Here is a 22,581-nt window from a genome sequence, read left to right as displayed (position 1 = left end):
AAGCTTCTGCTAATCCTCTACCACAGGTTAGTTGAATTTCATATAATTAGCGCTTAATACTGAGACCAAATCACATTAAGACTGCAAATATTAGCATATCATGAATGTTAAATCCTAATGTTCCCCCTTTTATTTATTTTTTTATTTTTTTTTGCGGTACGCAGGCCTCTCACTGTTGTGGCCTCTCCCGTTGCGGAGCACAGGCTCCGGACGCGCAGGCTCAGCGGCCATGGCTCACGGGCCCAGCCGCTCCGCGGCATGTGGGATCCTCCCGGACCGGGGCACGAACCCGCGTCCCCTGCATTGGCAGGCGGACTCTCAACCACTGCGCCACCAGGGAAGCCCCCCCCTTTTATTTATTAATTTAGTTGGTTAGACATGGTGGGTAGTTTTCAAAATGTCTTTGTAACATTCTCTTAGGTGAGAACAAAATAAACCAAATTCTCTGACAGACCAGAGTACCTGTCTGCCAAATAACTTTATAAAAATGAAGGTAGCTGACAATAATATTTAGTCTTAAGGTATAATAAGCCCCTGGCCCCTAACACTCAAGCCCAGACCAAATGAGAGAGGGGAGACAGGTAGGCTAATACTACTGTGAGGAGTGCTATGCAGAAAGCTCTATAAACAGAGGTACGTGGGGCACACAAAGTCTTTATTGCCACAGGAAGCAACTGCACTCATCCCACGTCACCAACAGCTTTAATAGTCACAGAAACGCAGACTTCACGTAATAAAGTACAAAACAGACTTGGGGAGAAATGGTCCCTTGGACTATATTGGTTGTAATACTGAGGTAACCAATTGACCTTGTTCAGTGAAAATACCTCTAACACAATGAAAAAAATCAACTAGTTATAACATCCAATTCATATATACAATTCAAATAAAAATATATATTATTTGCTTCAATGTATAGCAAGTTTAATACATTAGTGTTTACAAAATAAAAACTGTATTCTACTGAAATTTTTCTTGTGCTTCCCCCTTATCACTAAGCATGAAAGACCAGAAAAGTATGATACTTAAGGAAACTTATTTATGGATTTAAAGATGCAGTTTGTGTAGTCATGAAAGACAGACAAATATTAGTTGTAAGATTACCACATCTTTAAAAATTTTTGCTTATTAAAATCTACAAACTTGAACCATAAGACACAATTAAAAAAAACCCACAGAATTTCTCAAAATAGATTAGAATACAGGAAACGTTTCATGAAACTACTGAGATACTAACCAGTTCTATGGCTAATATTAAAAACTGAACAATCTATGTAAATCGTATTCATACTATTTCTATGCACAGTGAACAATACAATCACAATAATCAACCTCAAGCTAGCAACAAAGTTGCAAAGTCCATAAAAAGCTTCTTCAGTGGGCGAAACACTATGGTACAATTAAAACATTTAGGAAGGAAAAAAAGCCTTTTAATAGTATAAAAGTTGTTTACTGGTGTTTCTACTGTAAAGCTATTCTACAAATCAAAATGAAAAAGGAATTATATATGTGACAGTGATCAGAGACTACAGTGCAGACATTTCATCTAACATTTGGCTGATGAATTTTAGTATAATAGATTATAACTTAATATTTTTTACATAGTTATGACCTAGAGCAGAACCGAAAACAACACAAAAAACACATATTCCAAGTCAATACACTCTTCTCAGCAATATCTGGGTTTAGACGAATCTGGAGGAAGTAAGTAAAGCTGTCAAACATCTTCTCTTAAACCAACAGAAAAAATGTAAATTGGTAGAAGTGGTATTTGTTTTTCACTATGGATTCCAATGTGAAATTCTAGTAAGTATGCAAGTATGTTATTAACATTTAAGCACACCCTCATATATAGGCATACAACCCATTAATTAAATAGGGGGAATTAAAACAGATTTTCAAGTTAAAATGAGTTTTAAGAAAAAACTGCATTCATAAATCTGAAAAGTATATGAAAATGAAACTGTAAAATAAATAATATGTGTCAACTAAACCTCCATAGAAATATGCCTGCAAATGTGGATGCACTGATTGTCTAAACTTGTGATGGTCTGCATGGGAAGACATTCCCCAGGGAGAGCCATCTAGCTTCTCTGACTCTGGTGCGTAGAGAAGAATTTCTGGATATAAAACAGTACTTACTCTACTATATATTATAGCCTTTGTTAACAGTCACCATCCTTATCACATTTAGGGTTAACTTACTACGTCTTAATCTATATAACACATTCTGAAATAATAATTTTAAGTCAAGGCTTTTACACATCTGTCCACTTGTTTCTAGTTCTCTGTCCAACTAATAGCTTCCTATTTTTGTTATACCTTAAGTAGCTATCATAAAATGCAACCTGGGTCAACTAGGTAAGAGAGGTTTTTCTACTCTATTGCTCAATTTTTTGACCTTACTCCAGTATTTATTAACTATGTGCCTAATTAAGCCAGTAAAAATGACATGTGACTACTATGAAATGACACATTTCCTATTAAACAAAATCAGTTTTATCAGATATTAAATCTACATTTTCCTGACTTAAATTGAGTATTTGCTTTCCATTTTTCCAAAGTCATTACAACTTTGCCAATAACTACATCACTTAAACTTTCTTTTTTATGACTGCAAAGATTCTAAACTCTGACATACAATATTTACGCAAAACACACTTAAAGTAGACAATGAAATTTCAAGTAAGATAAACTGTATCCACACCTATTGGCCCAAACAGGTCTCAACATCTAGATTTTACTTCTATAAGTTATACAAATACATTGTACATTCTTAAATAATTAATGCTTACAATATTAATTTGTAAGCCTTTCCACATAAAATGACTTACAGAGGAATGTGGATCAGTATTTCTGTTACAGATTGTAACATTCTCTTAATTTTCTTTTGTGGTTGTAGTTTTGTCTTCCTGGTTTCCACTGATTACTGTATCAGTCCTTAAGCTTTGGCTATGAAATCTGTTTGTGCTGAATGAGGCAACATTGGTTATTAAGGCTTATTTCTATGATGGAGCATTATCCTTAAATCTGATGCCATTTCCAGAGAACAGTGGGAGAATCATAGCTATCTTGAATCTTCAGGCTCTGTTTTGATGACTTTCTTTTCTAAAGTAAAAGCTGAGTGAGGGTAGTCTTTTAAAATCCCCAGGCTCTCTGTATAAAAAGAGAAACACAAAATGTATTGATATTTTAAATCAATGGTCACAAAAAAACAAACTCAAACAAACTTAAAAACAAACCCCCAAACTCCAAAGCAAGCAGTATCAATTATTCATGACTCTGCAATTCCATATAAAATTTTTATGTTTACAGAGTTGAGGTTAAGAGTTTGGATTCTGGATTTATATTCCATTTCTGCCAATTACTAGCTGTATACATCTCTGGGCAAGTTACACACCTCTCTAAGCCTTAGTGTCTTCACCTATAAAATGGGGATAGTATCTACACAGGGTGATATGAGACTTAAATCATAAAATGTATATAAAGCACACAGCATATAGAACCTACTGATTTTTATTTAATGCTTGGTCCAAAGTGATACATAACATATATAAAATAAAACTGGTCACTCGTATACAACAAAGTTATTGTCTAAAATATTTACTATCAATGAAGACATGAGGCAGAAAAACAACTTCTATGTTTAAACATGGAATTATTTTTAAAAGTTTCTCTAGCCATGGTGGGAGAAATAGGGATAAAAGAATGAAGATTCTATTTTCACAGGACTCATTCCTTGGAATTACATGAATAATTATTTCAACCTCAAACAAATACTACAGAATGACAATAAAATGTAACATTTACATGAAGTACTAATACTGGGGGATACACACACACACACACACACACACACACACACACACACACACTTTAAAAAGGATTCTAGAAAAGTAACCAACATTAATAGCTTATCTGAAATTAGGCAGTTCACTTCATGACTTTCCCTCTCTATACAGAAATTCAGCATAAGAAGAGGAATAAAAATAGTAGCTACCATTTACTGAGTTCCTATCAGCCAGGCAATGCCTATAGGCTATCTTGTTTAATCCTCATAACTATTCTATGAGGCAGAAATTATTTCTATTTTACAGATGAAACAAGTGACTTCAAGTAACTGCTAAAGTTACTTTAGCTCAAAGATTGGATGATACCAGATTCTTTCAAATGGTGTTGGTGTCTAAAACTTTAAGTCTGTATAACTCACTTTACTTCAATAAAAACATGAAAACACCAAACTATAATAAGAAACAGCTTGTCCTTTTATGGAGCTCAGTTTACTTCTGAAATACAAATATCATCCCCCAAATGCAGCTGCATGAAAAGTTTAGATTTGGGTACACAAGGTTTTCTTAGCAGGACAGCAAACATATAGTCCATCAATTTCATATTATGAAAGGCTGGAAAAGGGAATTACATAACTGGAACCAGCCATTTATTATCTGGTTCAGAATTGTGTATAAAGTCACCATTCATGTAATAGCTAATCAAAATCATCTCAATCTTCAAGAGCTTTTTCCCTGTCAGTCCTTTGGAATATCATGTTCTCAAAAAGACTGGCTATTAATATGGCAATCTGTTACTTCCAAGGAGAGAAAATGGACTAGTAACATCATTAGTAATGACCCCTTTTTTAAGGAGGGGGACAGTGGAAGTTAGGAGATTAGAATGGAAAGACGCTTTATTCAAATATTACTCCCTCTACGCACATCCCACATTCTCACCTGATGAGTGGGACTTCGCCTCACTGGAGTAATGTCTACTCAGCTCCCCATCCACCACAAAATGATGGAGTTGTCTGTTCTGTAAATTAGGCATTCGGAGGTTCAAAGGTCTTTCGCCTAATGAAAAGAAAAAAAAAGCAATATGAGTAATTAAAGACGCATCATGGTTTTTCTTAAAAATAAGTTTTCACAGATCGCCTGAACACTCCTTAGGAAATAAGTAAGGAAAGTCGACAGGCACTGGAAGAATTTAAATAGCTGGAGAAATATCTAAAATAATAGTTTAGGAGGAAAATGGCAACTCATGCTAGTCTCAAGATCTACCATTCTGCCAGGACATTTTGAAGAGCTAATCACAAACTAAAGAAAAGACTGAGATTTCCAGTATGCACTCCAGCTCTGGCAGATAATGCATCACCTCTGTGGGGCATTTTCTTACTAGTGCAACCTTTTTACCAAGGCAGGTCACTAACCACATAACAACAAATACTACAGAGACAGAGATGGCTTCAAGCCAACTGCCCATTACTAGAACAACAACAACAACAAAACCTATGGCAAATCCACGAAAAAGTATAATTAGAACAGATATGGTATAAAAGGTTTCATATGCCAAATCATACTCTATCATAAACCTAAATCCATCATACTTAGCAAATTGTTGCCCTACACTGGATTATCCTGGGGTCACAAATTAGAGTCATCAAATCATTTATTAATCCTTTGCGTCTTAACTCCAGTCTTTTTTTAAAAAAAATTAACTAATTATTTTTGGCTGTGTTGGGTCTTCGTTGTTGCGCGCGGGCTTTCTCTAGTTGTGGCGAGTAGGGGCTACTCTTCATTACAGTGCACGGGCTTCTCGTGGTGGCTTCTCTTGTTGCAGAGCACGGGCTCCAGGCGCAAGGGCCTCAGCAGTTGTGGCTCGCAGGCTCTAGAGCCCAGGCTCAGCAGTTGTGGCGCACGGGCTTAGTTGCTCCACGGCATGTGGGATCTTCCCGGACCAGGGCTCGAACCCGTGTCCCCTGCACTGGCAGGCAGATTCTTAACCACTGCGCCACCAGGGAAGTCCCTTAACTCCAGTCTTAACTGTCAAGGATGACTGGAGAAGTTAAACAAGACTTCCACTAAAAAGTTTCTGTAATATTTTAAAAAGGAAGAACGTTCTTTGCCAGTACTCTGATCTGCTGATGTGTAATGTTTTACTCTATAGTTGAAGAATGCTAGTTAAGATGGTATTCTTATTTAGAAAGAAATCTTATTTTTTTGACAACAGTAACCACTCTCTGAAAAAAGTATAATAATACATAAAAAAAAAAGTCCTACAAAATTGTTTTTATTCAAACACTATATCTATTTGAAACTAGAGGATCTAGTCCTATACCTATATGCTATACATCTCCCTCCACTCAAGTGCAAGCTCCAAGGGAGCAGGGAGATTTATTATTCACTGCTGCATTTTCAGTGCCTAGAAGTGTGCCTGGCACATAGGAGATACTAAAAAAATATTTGTTGAATGAGTGAATGACAATGACTTGGGATTTTCTTCACATGTGGATACAAAAAAAATGAAATCATTTTTAAAATGGTAAAAATGCTCATGAATCAAAACTTTCTACACCTGTGTTTAAGAGAACAATTTCCAAAGTATACACCACACAAAATATTTTCATAGGGACTACAGGCCAATGTGAAGCCTGAAAGAAGACAAAATTTCTACAAGTCTCTCCATTCTTATGCTGTCTCTTCAAATCTCTGTACTCTGTCATAGTACTTTAGAAGCAGTCACCACATTCTCTTAGGAACCAAATGTTATAAATTTCAGACAAATCTGTTTATGAAATCTAAAAAAACCAAAGTTTTAATCTTTTAAAAAATGATAAACATCTCCCATGGAATCCATTTCTTCAGGAAAAATGATCTGTACTGTTTACATCTCCCATTCCCATCCACCCTCTACAAAATACATGTCAATCACATGTGCCAGCTATTATTTAGGGATAATAAGGTTAAAAAAAAACTCTACAAGTTATATTTGCAGGAAGAATTCTTTCCTTTTTAGAAAAAGGGACAATTTAAAAATTAATTTTGATAGAGAACCTATAAAATAATCTCCATAAAATATCAAGTTTAAAAAAAATCAGCAATTTTTTGTTTCCCTTTGAAGTGCACAGAGTAGCTGGCTCTAAAGGTGTGGGTCACTCTAAAGATGTACCTTGTCCATCAGCGTTATCAGAAGTCAAGCCATTAGGGCTGTGCTCTTCTGAGCTTTGCCTGTAAAGTCCTGCACACAGTCTTCTTTCAGCATGCTGCAGTCTGTCATAGCCAGCTTGGGTGCAAAGGAACTCCATCTGCTTTGCCATCACCTTTTCAGGCTGCTAGTAAGTAAAGTGAAAATAAAGTAACTAAAACATTCTAGATTTTTTAATGGTTTAAAGATGCCAATTTCAGACTGCAGCAAATATATTTAGTAGTCATTAAAATTAGTTCATACTTCATGTGGTATACACGTTCCATAAATATGCACTGATGTCTATATCATCATGTTAAAACACAGAATGTTAGATTTTGTACGAAAGGAAAAAAGCTTTCTGCTCAATTCTGTAAAGAGAATTCCATTCTAGCTCAAAAGCAAAATAACCTTAGCTTTGTTTTCTAAGATACCAAGTCCTTTTAAAGATTTTTTAAAAAAGGAACCTCAGAGCAACAGCAACATCTGTTATAAACTGCTTCTAAAACACAGGGCGAAGTCTTGGCATTTTTATTTTAGGATCTGGCACTACACAAACTCTGATATGATGACAGTATATTTGGGGGAGAAAAGGTGTAAAACGGCTGTCTAGAAAAACGAGACAAACACACCTCCCTCTAAAATTAAGCAATGCAAATTATGCAGAAAAACATCAGTGCCAACGAGGATCTTCACCTTCATCATGGAATGAAACTGCAGTATTTTCCAACCCATCATAAAAAGACATGTTTTAAAGTACACAATTAGTTGGCTGACATATAAATTTATCTCTGCATGTGTTCTCTAAGTCCCTTCTCTATGCACTGCTCTAAATTACCTATGTGTGATAATACCTATGACAGTCAAAGCAGTGATATTCTGCCAAGGAGGTAATAGTCAAAAACACAGATAGGAATCACTGCCATGCTATATAGAAGAGCAATACAAGGCATCTACTATATAAAATTATATATATGTTACAAACAATCCTGATTCACTAAAAATCAACAGGTGAAATATATTAACTCATAGAATAAGATGAAAGCTTATACTATTATTCTGAATCAAATAAATGAATGGATAAAGAAGATGTGACACATATATACAATGGGATATTACTCAGCCATAAAAAGAAACAAAATTGAGTTATTTGTAGTGAGGTGGATGGACCTAGAGTCTGTCATACAGAGTTAAGTAAGTCAGAAAGAGAAAAACAAATACCGTATGCTAACACATATATATGGAATCTAAAAAAAAAAAAAAAAAAAAAAAAGGTTCTGAAGAACCTAGGGCCAGGACAGGAATAAAGACACAGACGTAGAGAATGGACTTGAGGATACGGGGAGGGGGAAGGGTAAGCTGGGACAGAGAGAGAGTGGCACAGACATATATACACTACCAAATGTAAAACTGATAGCTAGTGGGAAGCAGCTGCATAGCACAGGGAGTTCAGCTCGGTGCTTTGTGACCACCTAGACGGTTGGGATAGGGAGGGTTGGAGGGAGACGCAAGAGGGAGGAGATATGGGGATATATGTATATATATAGCTGGTATATATATATAGCTGATTCACTTTGTTATAAAGCAGAAACTAACACACCATTGTAAAGCAATTATACTCCAATAAAGATGTTAAAAATAAATAAATAAAATAAATAAATAAATAAATAAAGGAGATATGGGGATATATGTATATATATAGCTGGTATATATATAGCTGATTCACTTTGTTATAAAGCAGAAACTAACACACCATTGTAAAGCAATTATACTCCAATAAAGATGTTAAAAATAAATAAATAAATGAGATCAAAAGGAACCATAACTTCAATTCATTTAAATTTGTAACTAATTAATTAATAAAATTTCAATAAGATTTGAGGGGGAAATGTATTTTTCATCCTCTTAACATGAAAACACAAAACTTGGCACTACTAAATCTGACCAAAAGCAGTCACTAGTGAGAAGATCTACAGGAATAAAACTTACAGTACTTTCTAAAAGGCAAAAATGACTTTTTAAAATGTTAATTTCTGTGTACACGATTAAATAACTTAGCAGCAAAAGCACCTGAAGCTACATATTAACTTTTCATTATACATGAATTGAAATGATTCAACAATAGTTACAATGTTGACTATTAGTATATTATTGAGAACTAGAACTATTTTATCTCAGAGTTGTATTACACACATAATCAACATGGCTGTTTTCCTGGTATCAAGTTGCTTCTTTCTTAAGTAGAGAATCTGTATTAATTCCTACAAAACTTCAAAGAATAAATAAGTAGCAGATGTCGGGTTCTGCTCACAAAGCAAACTAAACCTAGCTGATACTGCTATCTCACTGATACAGCTGTGGATCAGGTGACATTGTAAAAACAACCAGAAATAAATTCAGTCTTTGGATGAAACTGAATTTAAAACTGAAGCTAGTCGAAGCAGCCATTTGTTTTTTAACCTACAGTGCTGTTATGAAATAGTAACTGGTGGTTGACGTTACCTGTGAACTAAGAGCAGCGAGTTCCTCACTCTTAGCTTTAGCCTGCTGGAAGAGTGTCTGCACAGAGTCCTGGAAATCTGGAAACCCATCCTGTGGGTCAAAGAATATGTCCTTTTTACTTTAAAATAACCATATTATCAAAAACTCAGAAAATGAAGTAAAGAAATCCACCTTAATCCTATTACCTGAATAATCATGATTAAGATTTTAATGTACAATACTTGATTTCAGTCTCTCAAGGTACAATTACCTTATTTCTACAGTTGTAACCTCAATAAAAACATAAATGAAAAAGATTAAAAGTTTATACATCCACAGTGTTTTACACTGGAACATAGATTTTATGATCATTGATAATAATGATTATATAACATTTCATCTGGTGGTTTGACAGTTTAATCACTATCTTCATATTGGACATTTAGATTATTTGCCTTATTTTTGGTTTTATGAAAAACACTGAAAAAATATTTTCATGGAGACAGCATTTTCCATAGTTTAGATGATCTAATACAATAGGTTCCCAGAAGTAGAATTAGTACAAAGGGATGAACATTTTTATGTCCTTTACATATGTTACTCAAGGGCCTTTATTGCTTTATTGTATCATAAGCAATATATGACAGTTTTCCTTGCCAGTACTGGGTGTTGTTTTCTTAATTGTTGCCAATTTATACTTTTGTTTTGATAATCAAAAAAATTTTTAGGGCTTCCCTGGTGGCGCAGTAGTTGACAGTACGCCTGCCGATGCTGGGGACACGGGTTCGTGCCCCTGTCTGGGAAGATCCCACATGCCGTGGAGCGGCTAGGCCCGGGAGCCATGGCCGCTGAGCCTGCGCGTCCGGAGCCTGTTGCTCCGTGACAGGAGAGGCCACAACAGTGAGAGGCCCGTGTACCGCAAAAAAAAAAAAAAAAAAAAAAAAGTTTTAATTTTGTATACTATAGTTGTATATACTTATATTTTACTTTGTGACTTCTTCTATTACTATTCAAAAAGACATTCTCCTTTAGAGATTTGAGAAGTACTCAAATCTACCCTCTAGTTTTCTAAAGCTTTATTTTATTGCTTCTTTTGTTTTTAAAATTTAACTCTCTATCCCATCTGGAATTTATTTTGTTATATGTAATGTGGTAAAAATCCAAAGTAAATTCCCAACCTGAATTTCTGCAGAATTCTTCCATGCTGACTTGTGATTTCTCCTTTACCAGTTCAAAGGACAGGTGATAGGGCTTTGGAATTAGAAAGACCTGCACTTGTGTTCCGATTCCACCACCACTTACTAGCTACATGACACTGGATGAGTAACTTAACCTTTCTGAACTTTAGTTCCTTCATATGAATAATAAGGATAAGAGAACCTATCTATTAGGGTTGTTGTGAGATAAAGTAAATGAGATATTGCCTTTAGCATACAATAACTGCTGAGTATCAGTGTGTATTCTTATATATTCTTATTTATATGTATTCTTATATTAAATAGTACATTCTTATATTAAACATAAGTATATTCTTTTTTTTTTTTTTTTTTTTTGCGGTACACAGGCCTCTCACTGCCGTGGCCTGTCCCGCTGCGGAGCACAGGCTCCAGACGCACAGCCTCAGCGGCCATGGCTCACGGGCACAGCTGCTCCACGGCATGTGGGATCTTCCCGGACCGGGGCACGAACCCATGTCCCCTGCGTTAGCAGGCGGACTCTCAACCACTGCGCCACCAGCGAAGCCCCTAAGTATATTCTTATATTAAGTAGAGTGTACTTGGGGCACTGTACTCCTGCACAACACTGCAACTTAAATTATTTCCATTTTATACCACACACACACACACACATGCAAATACGTTTACTAATTTTATCAAGGTTTTTTTTTGGCCTGTTTAGTGCTCCACATGAAATTTATAACTACAAACATCATGACAGCATGGTTTTACTAACTTTACTGAAAACTACTCAAGGAATCCTCAAAGACATTGTCATTAACTTCCAAAACGTTTCTCTCCTTGTTTGATAAAGCTGTATATTTGTGGCAAAGGGTGAATAATGAAAAACTGAAGTTGTTATATAATAACAGAGCAGAAAAAGTTGTAATAATAACAAAATATGTACCTTATTTGAAATATGAAACACTGGTTCAAAGATTTTCCCCATTGGGGTCTTTTCAAAAAATTATTTCTCCACTGCAAATCTCATGTTTTCAAATACTTCATCTACCAAAGTTCATTTCCTAGATAATAATTAAGTTCCCATTTTTTAAAGTCCAAAGACATGAAATAAAATAATTTGAATCAAGAACAAATAAATTTAACATCTTGAAATAGTCTTATGTAGCTCCATGGTGGGTTATACAATCAGCCTTTTCAAATTATTAAAAATAGCCACCTTTCTAGGCCCCTACAAGACCAAGGACCCTGGGCTTAGAGGAATGTATAGAATATAATCATTAACTGAGCTAGAATGAATTTTATACAAGTATATATACTTGAAATCTAAATGAAAAGTTCACTTTTCTTAGTCATTCCATTTTTCTCCTAAGAATTTACTTAGGCCTAAAAATCCAGCTTTATCTTTAACAAGCTCTCCTTTAATTTAAGTTCTGAAGTTCAGTGAAGTAAGCTAGTAGGAGATTTAGAAAACAACATCAGTAAGAGGAGCTATCATTTTTCAGGTGCCTACAATGAACCAGTTCCTGACTATGTTCTGTAATTTACTTATATTGTCTCATTTAATCCTCACACAAACAACCCTGGGTTTCCCTCATTTTACAGCTACAGAGATTAGCTTCAAAGCCTATGCTAAAATCACAAAATCCTTGAGTTGCCACCTTTATGAGACTCACAACAGTAAGTAGAGGCATTTCTTTTATTTCCTTTACTTTAGAAGACAGATCCAAAAAAAATATTGCTGTGATTTATGTCAAGGAGTGTTCTGCCTGTGTTTTCTTCTAGGAATTTATAGTATCCGGTCTTACATTTAGGTCTTTAATCCATTTTGAGCTTCTGTTGTATATGGTGTTAGAGAATGTTCTGATTTCATTCTTTTACATGTAGTTGTCCAGTTTTCCCAGCACCACTTACTGAAGAGACTGTCTTTCTCCACTGTATAGTCTTGCCTCCTTTCTCGTAAATTAACTGGCCATAACTGTGGGTTTATTTCTGGGCTCTCCATCCTATTCCATTGATCTGTGTGTCTATTTTTGTGCCAATACCATACTGTTTTGATTACTGCAGCTTTGTAGTATAGAACTATCATATGACCCAGCACTTCCACTCCTGCTTATATATTCGAAAGAAACAAAAACACTAATTCAAAAAGATACATGCACCCCAATGTTCATAACAGCATTATTTACAATTGCCAAGATATAGAAGCAACCTAAGTGTCTACCAACAGATGAATGGATAAAGAAGATGTGGTGTATATATATATATATATATATATATATATATATATATATATATATATATATATACAATGGAATATTACTCAGCGATAAAAAAGAATGAAATTTTGCCATTTGCAGCAGCATGGATGGATGTAGAGAGCATTATGCTAAGTAAGTCAGACAGAGAAAGACAAATACTGTGTATCACTTATATGTGGAATCTAAGAAAATATAACAAACTAGTGAATATAACAAAAAAGAAGCAGATTCATAGATACAGAGAACAAATTAGTGGTTACCAGTTGGTGGGGGCATAATATAGGGGTGGGGAGTAAAGCTACAAACTCTCAGGTATAAGACAGACTCAAGGATGTATTGTAAAACACAGGGATATAGCCAATATTTTATAATAACTCTAAATAGAAAGCAACCTTTAAAAACTGTATAAAAAAATTTTAAATAAATAAAAAAAATTCTTTAAGAAAATTTTTTAAAATGTGGATAACCACAGTACCCACCTAACTTCACAACAATTTTAAAGAAGCAAAAAATTCTTGAAAAACACTCACCACAATGCGTGGCATGCAGAAATTAACCCAATAAATGTTTGTTACTGATACTTATTAAGTTAACCCAAAAAGCCACCAGATTTAATCAGAGTAAAACAATAGCATGCTGTGATATTACTATATCTCTGTGATACAGGGGGAATAAGATAAATTTTAGAAATATTTACGTAGTATAGATATCTTAGAGAATGAGCTAGGCATTTAACACTAAAATCACCAAGAGAATATTTACATAGTATAGATATCTTAGAGAATGAGCTAGGCATTTAACACTAAAACCACCAAGAGAATATTGACTATATTGGTGGGGAACTATTTTAGTGAAAAAACAATGGAAATCTAGAAACACTTGTTTATTCACTCAATCTTGTTTGCCTAACAGGTTCTATCCTCTGAACTCAGTGATGGGGATACAATGACTCCTGCCTTCCTGACAAATACAGTGTAGAAAGGGAAATGGACAAAGAGATCCAGAGCACAGGGGAGTCACTGTGTCAGGGAAGGCTTCCCAGCGGGCATGATGTCTTGGCTGAGACTTGAAAGAAAAGAGGTCTCTAGGGAAAGAGAGCAGCTTTATATAAAGGCCTAGAGGCAAAAAGAACAAGATACCCTTGAGAAAGTGGAAAATACTTCATACGGTAATACAGGTAACACAGGGAATACACTAAGAGGGAGTGGTCTGAGAAGCTGGAAACCCAGGGCCAAATTCTATGAGGCCTTGTAAGTCATGTTCAGAATTTTAGATTGTATCCTAAATGCAAACAGAAGTCCTTGAAGGTCTAGGGAAAAGACTAATCAGATCTGCATTAGAAAACCCAATCAGAATGAGATGGGGATAATGTACTGGGGGAGGGGGGTCCAGGATGGTGGTTAGAGGGCTGTAGTGAAGACAGAGACTAGTGGCCTAGTCCCACACAATGGCAGATGCAACAGAGAAATACATGAATTCCTGAGATATGGCTTAGGCAACTGGGAGTTTGGTGATAACATTTACTAGAATCAGAAATTCAAGACCAGGAGGTTTGAGGAGAGAGCAGAAAGTTGATGAATTTCATTGGGGACATATTGAGTCTGATCTGCTGCTGGTGAGACCTCCGGTAGGCAGATGCACTGACTCTGGAACCTGGGGTAAGGTCAGGGCTGGAGAGTTCCAGCCCATCAGGCCCTGAGTGGAGTGAGCCCAGGCCAGAACCCCCAGGAGCTCGAATATCTCAATATTATCTTTGATGGAGCTTGCAGAAGGAGAAAGGAGTGATCTAATCTTCTCATGTTAGGAACCAGAAGTGTAATCTCAGGCAAGAAAGTTAACCTCATTATTTCCAGTGTTCCCAGTTTTTAAATGGAGATTAAAACACAGCTTAACTGCCCAATGGAGATTTGTGGGGATTAAATAAAGTAATGAAAATAATAAAGCTTGAAAAAGTATACACTGCTATACAAATATATGGTGGCACCATTATTAGGATTATTAACCATGAGAATATTGAAAAGCTGGAAGGGGGAACTTCAAGCTCTACATGCGAAAGTTTTTAGAAAATGGACACTGCTCCATCATTAATAAAGAGAAATACAAGCATGCAATAAGAAAGAAATAACACAGATCAGTGGTCTCTCTGCAACTGGGAACATTACTATTCCGATTTTCTCTCAATCTTTGACAGTTCATCGTGGATGGGAAGACTACTGGACTAAGTAGCTATCACTTCATGACATATAAAGTAGGTTTGTACCCCAAAATATATGACTTAGAAATAAACGTGAGAACATTCCCAAGAAAATGGTCTCTTTCACATTATGTTTGCTACAGGACTCTTTTGATATGTCTCTGAAGCTTTTTTCCCAGGAACCAGCTGTACCATGCTATGAGCAATTTATCTTCTTGTCATATTCTTGGCTGCTGCCATTAATCACAGTGTTCCCTTACGAGACTCTGAGTCTAAGCACTGAGAAAATAAAAGATATAGGGTGGGATGCTGTTCATGACCTAATTACTCTCATCGCATTGGTCTCCACCCCCATTCCTCCTCATCCTTTCCACCAAACACTATCAAGTTGCTTTAAAACCACTGCTTAGCTATCTTTAAAACAACTTGTTCCAACAGATGTTCTCGGCCTCACACGTGCATTTTCCCTTTCTCTACTCACACTTTCTATATGAATAGCAGATTGTAATGCTTCTGTTTTTCTGATCCAGAGGGGAAGAGTCTACATCAAATTAGACCAGCTTTCTTTTCAACAAGCTTAGTAACAGCGTAGGTGGGTATTCTGACCCTCTTCCCTCCCCCTTCCTCACTCTGCCACCCCCAACCCACTGGAACTGCTAGCAGATGTTTCCTCTAAGTCTTTCGTTTTCAAGCCCCGATTCTCTGACTTTCTGGTCTCTATTAACAAACTTCATTTCTTTCATCCAGTTATCTCTGATTGCTTTGCACTCCCAACCCACACAGGATGAAGAATGCTGTCACCTCTCATCTCTTTATCTAGTCTCCAGCAATTTCAGTGAACGAAGAAAACTGACAGACGAGAAATGAACAGTAACCGTCCATTTAGTCAGCTACCATCGCCAGGGCTGAGACTGGTTGTTTTACACATCCTTCCTCTCTTTTAATACTTATTATACTGGAGGCAATGACAGGGTTTATTCATAGGAGATGTTCTTGATGAGAAAGAAAAAATATCAACTGAATCCACTTATAACTAATTTTAAAAAAACTGAGAGGAAGACAAGAGAGCCAGGGACTTTGGCTCTTGATTTTTCATCTCCTTTAGTAGTCAAGCCATCTTAAATATGTCCTGTCACAGGTAGAGTATAAATAAGTCAAACTAATTTTTCTTGATTTACTGTTTACCTTCCCAACAAACTGTTTTGCTTCATTGTAAAAAATAAGTATGTCAAATGGTGATATCTTATATTTAAATACATTTTGTCACTTATATTGTTAAATTTTCTACTCAAAATGTATAATCGTTGGGATTCCCTGGTGGCGCAGTGGTTGAGAGTCCGCCTGCCAATGCAGGGGACATGGGTTCGTGCCCCGGTCCAGGAAGATCCCACATGCCGCAGAGCGGCTGGGCCCGTGAGCCATGGCCGCTGAGCCTGCGCATCCGGAGCCCATGCTCCGCAATGGGAGAGGCCACAACAGTGAGAGGCCCACGTACCGCAAAAAAAAAAAAAAAAAAAAAAGTATAATTGTTAAACTTCCTTGCATTAGAAAATAACTGTGATTCTTTCCCCCTTCTTCAAAGACTACCAATCCTGTGCACACTTTGCCCTTCTTACCATACTAGCAGGAGGAAAGGTATAATCTGGATAGCGTTTTTCACACCTAAGATGCTTTGTGAATGCTCATTAGCACCCAGGAGAGTGGTATTGCTTTGAAGTTTAGAAGTCAGACCTAGATTTGAAGCCCTGGCTCTGCCACTGCAATGTGGAAAGTTGGGCAGGTTACCAAGCCCTTTCTGAGTCTCTCCTTGGCTGTAAATGGAAATCATAAAGCCTCCATATAGAGTAGACAAGGTCTGTGATAATTTCAAATGCCTAGCAGGGACAGGCATACAACAGGTTCAATAAAAACAGTTATTTAATAAAAAACAAAACAGTTATCTCTACAACTGACCCAGAGCTGGATTTGAGGCCTCTGATCAAAAAGAAAAGAATAAGCATAATCCATTTGCAGTTCAGCTGAAAGCAGATTCACACAGAAGGTTGTATTCCAGGTGGACAAGCTACTCATCTAGCCTCAGTAGGATATTCCCAAACCTCACGTACCGACATATAGGGTTAAAGAGGCTTTCCTTAGAGGCTGCATTCCAAATGACAGGCTACCCTAATAAGGCCTCCCGAAGTTAGCAGGCTTTTTCCTCTGTGACTATCTCATATATTCTAGGAACTATAAAGTTCAAAATCTCTATGTCTTTTAATGTCTTACATGCCCTGTAGGAAGGAGCACTATTCCAGGACAAGAGATTATCCTGAGTACTTCACAACATATATACTGATATTAAACAACGACAACGACGACAATCAAATAAATAGTTAACTATCCTTAGGGCAGGAACAACCTACTATATAATAAGAGGAGAAAAATAAGACAAGGATTTTAAAATTTCATTCCACCCAACCCTTCACAAACATCAGGAAAATACATCATTTAGCAATAAGTAAACAACTACTGAGCTTGAACAAAGCACTAATTTTTTTTAGTGTATACTCATGCACTGAAAACGGCATACAAGAAAACGTTTCTCTTTCCTTTACACGTCTCTTTTGAGTTATTTCTATTTCATCTACTGGACATGACATTTCTTTTTGTTCTCTGATCTTAAAAATGATCTTTTTAAGATTGAAAAAACTTAGCAACTTGGCATGTATGCTCATTGGTTGCTGTTAAGGATTTTGGAAAAATAAAGATGAAAAGGAAGAGAAAAAAGGACTCATTAATTTGAGCCTAGTAATTAGGAATCTTATACTGCTTTACAATGGGTTAAGTTTATTTTTATATTACTTTTTCTTAATAGAGAGTTAATAAGCTAAGAATCACAAAACAAATAATCAAATAAGACAAACAGTATGTTCAAAGAATTCTAAAATCTTTGTAGTTTTACTTATGACTGTCTTTTGTGTCAGCCACATATTCTGGACAAACTGGTCTCATTGTTCTCTAAACACACAGAGTATTTTCTTACCTCTGTGTCTTTGCCCATGCTAGTCTTTCTTTGCAACTCCCCTCCGCCCTCCACCCCACATCCCTACCTTCTGAAATCCTATCCTTCTTTTAAAACCCAGCTCAGATGGTATCTCCTCAATAAAGCCTCCTCTAATCTCTCCTCATGCCAGAAATTCTCCTCCTCCCCAGTAGACACACAGAAGGTAGACATAAATAAAGCACTAACGCTTGGTGAAAAATCTTCTTAGGGGAGTAGTAACCCTATACGACCAATACTAACTACCTCAGTATCAGCTTCCACAACCAAATGAACAGCTCCAGTATCTCGAATTTGACTTAGAGTATACCACAAGGGAATTTAGACAGCATTTATGCCAATATTGTGTATTTTGCAAAGGATTACACAATACACTATATACATGTGTAGGTATACACACATGTATAACACACACATTTTGCAGATATTGATGCTCTGCAAAACACAAATTTTTTAAAAAACTAAGCAAAAACAAGACAAAATTAAAACAAACCAACAAAAGTAAACTACTGTCCTAAATTCAAAGCTAAAGTCGCTATTCATTTCTGGGAAACAAAATCAAGTTTAGTATAAGAACATTTACAGACAACTGGGGTTGATTAGTCACTTGTCTATTTAGGAAAGGTTAGAATTGTTATCCACAGAAAAAGGAAACACTGATTATCTTAATTCTAAATCTGCAACTGTTTAAATGGCTTTGTGATGTCTATTAAAGTAACAAACTAATCATATAGAACTATAATTCAATTATCTCTAGTGGAATATAAAGGACTAGAAGGGTCACATCTAATGCTATAACCTAACACTGTGAGCTCCTAAAAAGAAACTCACAACACTGTAACTGGATATAAAAAACAACTTGTTTACATTTCAGATCAGGGCCATTGAGAGGGTCAGAAAGACTTATCAACACAGCCTAACAAGAAAACACTATAGCTCCAAGAGTCCATGAGATTCATGATTTCAAACTTCAATGTTCACTAGTGACCTCTGAAGCTAGACAAACCAGGGCTTAAATGTGAGAACAGCTTGAGTCATGATGACATGGAGAGCCAATGGTGAGAAAGAGGCGGACCTAATTTCTAACCTAGTAGCTGCCTGCCTTTACTGGACATCGGGTAGGTTTTGTACCTTCTTTCCTCTAAATCCTCCAATGGCACATGCCTTTTAGCAGTTTCTTTGTTTATCCAATTTCCCTTTCAGTGGTAGAGTCACTAACAGCTAAATCCACAGGGATACTCTCTTACTTATTATCTTGAGATGCAACAGGAGAAAACTATTTCACTAGTTAGCTTTTTCAATGGCCTTAGATCATTTCAATAAATTTTCTGAGTGGTATCTGAAGCTAACCCATCTTAAACATTATTCCAGAGCTAACAGTGAGATAGATTACAAATATAAGCACAATTTTTAAAAAGGTGCTCGTTTTGGACAACATTTTTCTCTTCTTTGAGAACCACTGCTTGGGGCTAAAGCTTTCAGAAGTCAAAGATGTTTACCCATGGCCATTCATCATTTCACCTAACAGATTTTATTAAGTTCTATTAAGTGCAAGGCACTATTATAAACTAAGTAAAAGCAGTGGATAGAAGATAAGAGCTCTGCTGTCATCTAATGGGGCAGACCAATAATAAATTAAAAATAAATATATAATAGTTTCAGAAACTGGTAAGTGCTATGAAAACAAAACAAGCCAGGACAAAGAGCCTTAATGTGATGTTGGGGTAACAGTGCCTCTTTAGAAAGGGAAGCAGGGAAGTCAGAGAAAACTCTCTGCTATGAGCTGAAGCCATGTGAAGATCTACAGAAAGATCTACAGCGGAGGAACAAACAGAGAGGGCTGAGGCGCAAATGAGTTTGACGTGTTCCAGGAACAGAAAGTCAGTCAGTGGAGCTGGGACGCAGTAAGAATGGGGGAAGTGTGGTAGCAGATGAGTTTAGAGATGCAAGCCAGAGTCAGATCATACAGGGTCTTAGATGCCTCAGGAAAAAGCGTAGATTTTATTCTAGGCACAGTAGAAAGCCACTGGAAAGACTGAAGCAAGAAAAGGGATTTATGTTTTTAAAAGATTAACTCTGGCTTTGGTATAAATGAAAGATTATTACATACAAACAGATGCTACTAACAAATTACTAGTAAGAATAATTTGATGATGGAAATTTAGGGTAGTTAAACATAGCTTCTTTTCTTTAACTTGAAATTAAATAATGAATGGCTAAGAGCACCGACCGCTATCCCCCGCCCAAGAAAAAAAGGAAGGAGTTTCCTGCCTTCAAATTTCTGCTCTGTTGCAGGCTGGCCTTTAAAAAAGTATTCAATCCAAATTAAAGAGCAGTCATTCTGAAACCAGTTCTGAGAGCCCTAAGAAAAACACATTTTTCTTGCTCAACTCACCTTACGACTCGCAGGTCTGAAATCAGAAGGACTGCCTCAACCATGATCCCCTAAAAGAGGCTTTTAATTACAGTAAAGTCCCCATAACTTGCAGCTACTAAATTGTCACTTCTCTCAGATATTTAATATAAAGAAGTTAAACCTTAGCTCCTCTCAGTCTATTTGATAAGATGACTAATGATGTAAATAAAATTATAAAAGGAATAGATTAACCAGTAAAGAGTTTTAAATCTGTAAGAAACATCTATTTACAAATCAACCTTTGATAAACTGACTGGACATCAAGCTTATCATTGTCGTTTCCTTCTAAGAACTTTCTGAGTATCTTAGCTCAAATTACTATAGATACTTCAAAGCAACCAAATTCTATATAATGTTTAAGATTCTACAATTCACATTTTCTCACTAGTTGATGGGACCATTCTTTTTTTTTAGTTTGAACTAGTAAGCAAACATTATTAGCATAAGAAAATATAATACATAATCATACCTCCACTTTAATTCTCTTCGGGGATAATTCATCTCTTTCTCCACATTTTGATCTGAGGGGAATGGGGGAGAGAGAAAAACTTGAGAAGGTAACAAATTTTTTCTAAAGGCACCTCAATCTATAAGCTTCCACCAAAACATATAACCCTGGAGCCCTGCCACCAGAAATAAGACTTCATAATGAACATTAAAATAGTGAAAAAGAGACTTTTTATCATTTCTAAATTAACGTTGGGGAAATAGGCAGACACAGTTATATTACACATTTTAAAATTATTGCACACTACCTAAGAATGCCTCACACAGAAAGTACTCAATAAGTATTAATGAGTACCACATAATGAAAAAGGAAAAAAATCAAGGAGGACTGTATTCCATGACACCCTTCATGGATCAGTATAATTTAGGATAAAATGGGAAAAAAATGGCCATTTAAGACAAATGCTTAAGGCTACATGAGATTAAAATGCATTTTGTCTATCAGAACTATAAATGCATTTTCCCTGGACCTAGGGATCCCTCTGCTGGGAATCTCTCCCACAGAAGCACCTACATATACATGAAATATAACTGCCAATTAAACGATGGCAAGTCATAAATTTTAAGTTATACCTCAACTTGAAAGATGTTAAAATGTGGAAAAATACACCTCAGAATCAACAAAACATGATATGTATGATGTTATTTACTGTGGTATTACTTATAACGGCAAAAGACTAGAAACAACTCAAGTATCCATCAACAGGGGACTAGTTAAATGAATCATGGTATATCCACACAAGGCAGTATCATGCAGCTGTATAAAATAATGAGGAAGATGTATATGTACTAATATAGCAAGATCTCCAAGACACGTTAAACTAAAAGCAAAATACAGAATAATATAGACACATACTACTTACTGTTTTTTCAAAAAAAGGTATAAGTGAGAAAACATATTTATATTTATTTACATGTGCATAAACAAACACTAGAAGGATGAAAAAGAAATTAATAAAAACTACCTACAATGAGAAGAGGAACAGAGTAAAAAGAGACAGAAATGAGAGTGCAACTTTTTTGCATTAGCTTTATACATAGTTTTGGCTTATAAATAATGTAAAAGTCTTGTGTATTTTAAAATGATTTAACTTTAAAAACATATAAATGTAAATAAACACTACAAAAAATAACTAAAAGTTGTTGAAAGCAGTCGCCTCTGGGTCGCAGTATTCAGAAAGAAGGGGGATGGAGCAGGGGAACCGCTGAGTTTCGTGATAAGCCTTGTGTACTATGTGACTTCATAAATCATGTACACGTAGTACTTTGATTAAAGAAAATTATTTAAGTAAAGCAGTCAGAAAGAAAATATTGTATAATACAGTGAAGAAAACAAAGTCATAAAAATCAGCTCTTGATCACTCAACTCAAAAAGAATCTTGTAAATAATCCTATAATATTGCTGTGTATTCTTATCCTGTTCATTTATTTTGCATAATTTTACTTGTTCCCAGTTTGTAAGTATATGGGCTCTTGAGATAGGACAGACAGCAAAGCTGCTGTGAGCTGGGGAAAATAATGGTGATGACAGCAAGTGCCTGTATCGGTGG

General features: G+C 36.0%; 1 protein-coding gene across 3 annotated transcripts in view; it reads right to left on the bottom strand.

Annotated features, from left to right (window-relative positions):
* Positions 1–751: 751 nt before the first annotated feature.
* Positions 752–22,581, bottom strand: part of NAB1 (NGFI-A binding protein 1) — a 35,142-nt gene continuing 13,312 nt past the window's right edge. Inside the window, exons 3-7 of one of the 3 annotated variants that reach the window (XM_065880624.1) lie at positions 20,994–21,045; positions 9,457–9,546; positions 6,940–7,102; positions 4,728–4,844; positions 752–3,156 (exon numbers count right to left, since the gene is read on the bottom strand). In XM_065880624.1, coding sequence (XP_065736696.1) covers positions 3,068–3,156; positions 4,728–4,844; positions 6,940–7,102; positions 9,457–9,546; positions 20,994–21,045 — 511 coding nt within the window. In that variant the 3' untranslated portion in view covers positions 752–3,067. The remainder of the gene's footprint in view (positions 3,157–4,727; positions 4,845–6,939; positions 7,103–9,456; positions 9,547–20,993; positions 21,046–22,581) is intronic. The other 2 variants (XM_065880625.1, XM_065880626.1) reach the window with 2 other exon arrangements.

Source organism: Phocoena phocoena, chromosome 7, assembly GCF_963924675.1.
Source record: "Phocoena phocoena chromosome 7, mPhoPho1.1, whole genome shotgun sequence".
NCBI lineage: Eukaryota > Metazoa > Chordata > Mammalia > Artiodactyla > Phocoenidae > Phocoena > Phocoena phocoena.
The sequence above is the reverse complement of the archived record's forward strand: the minus strand, read 5'-3'. Positions and strand labels throughout refer to the sequence as shown.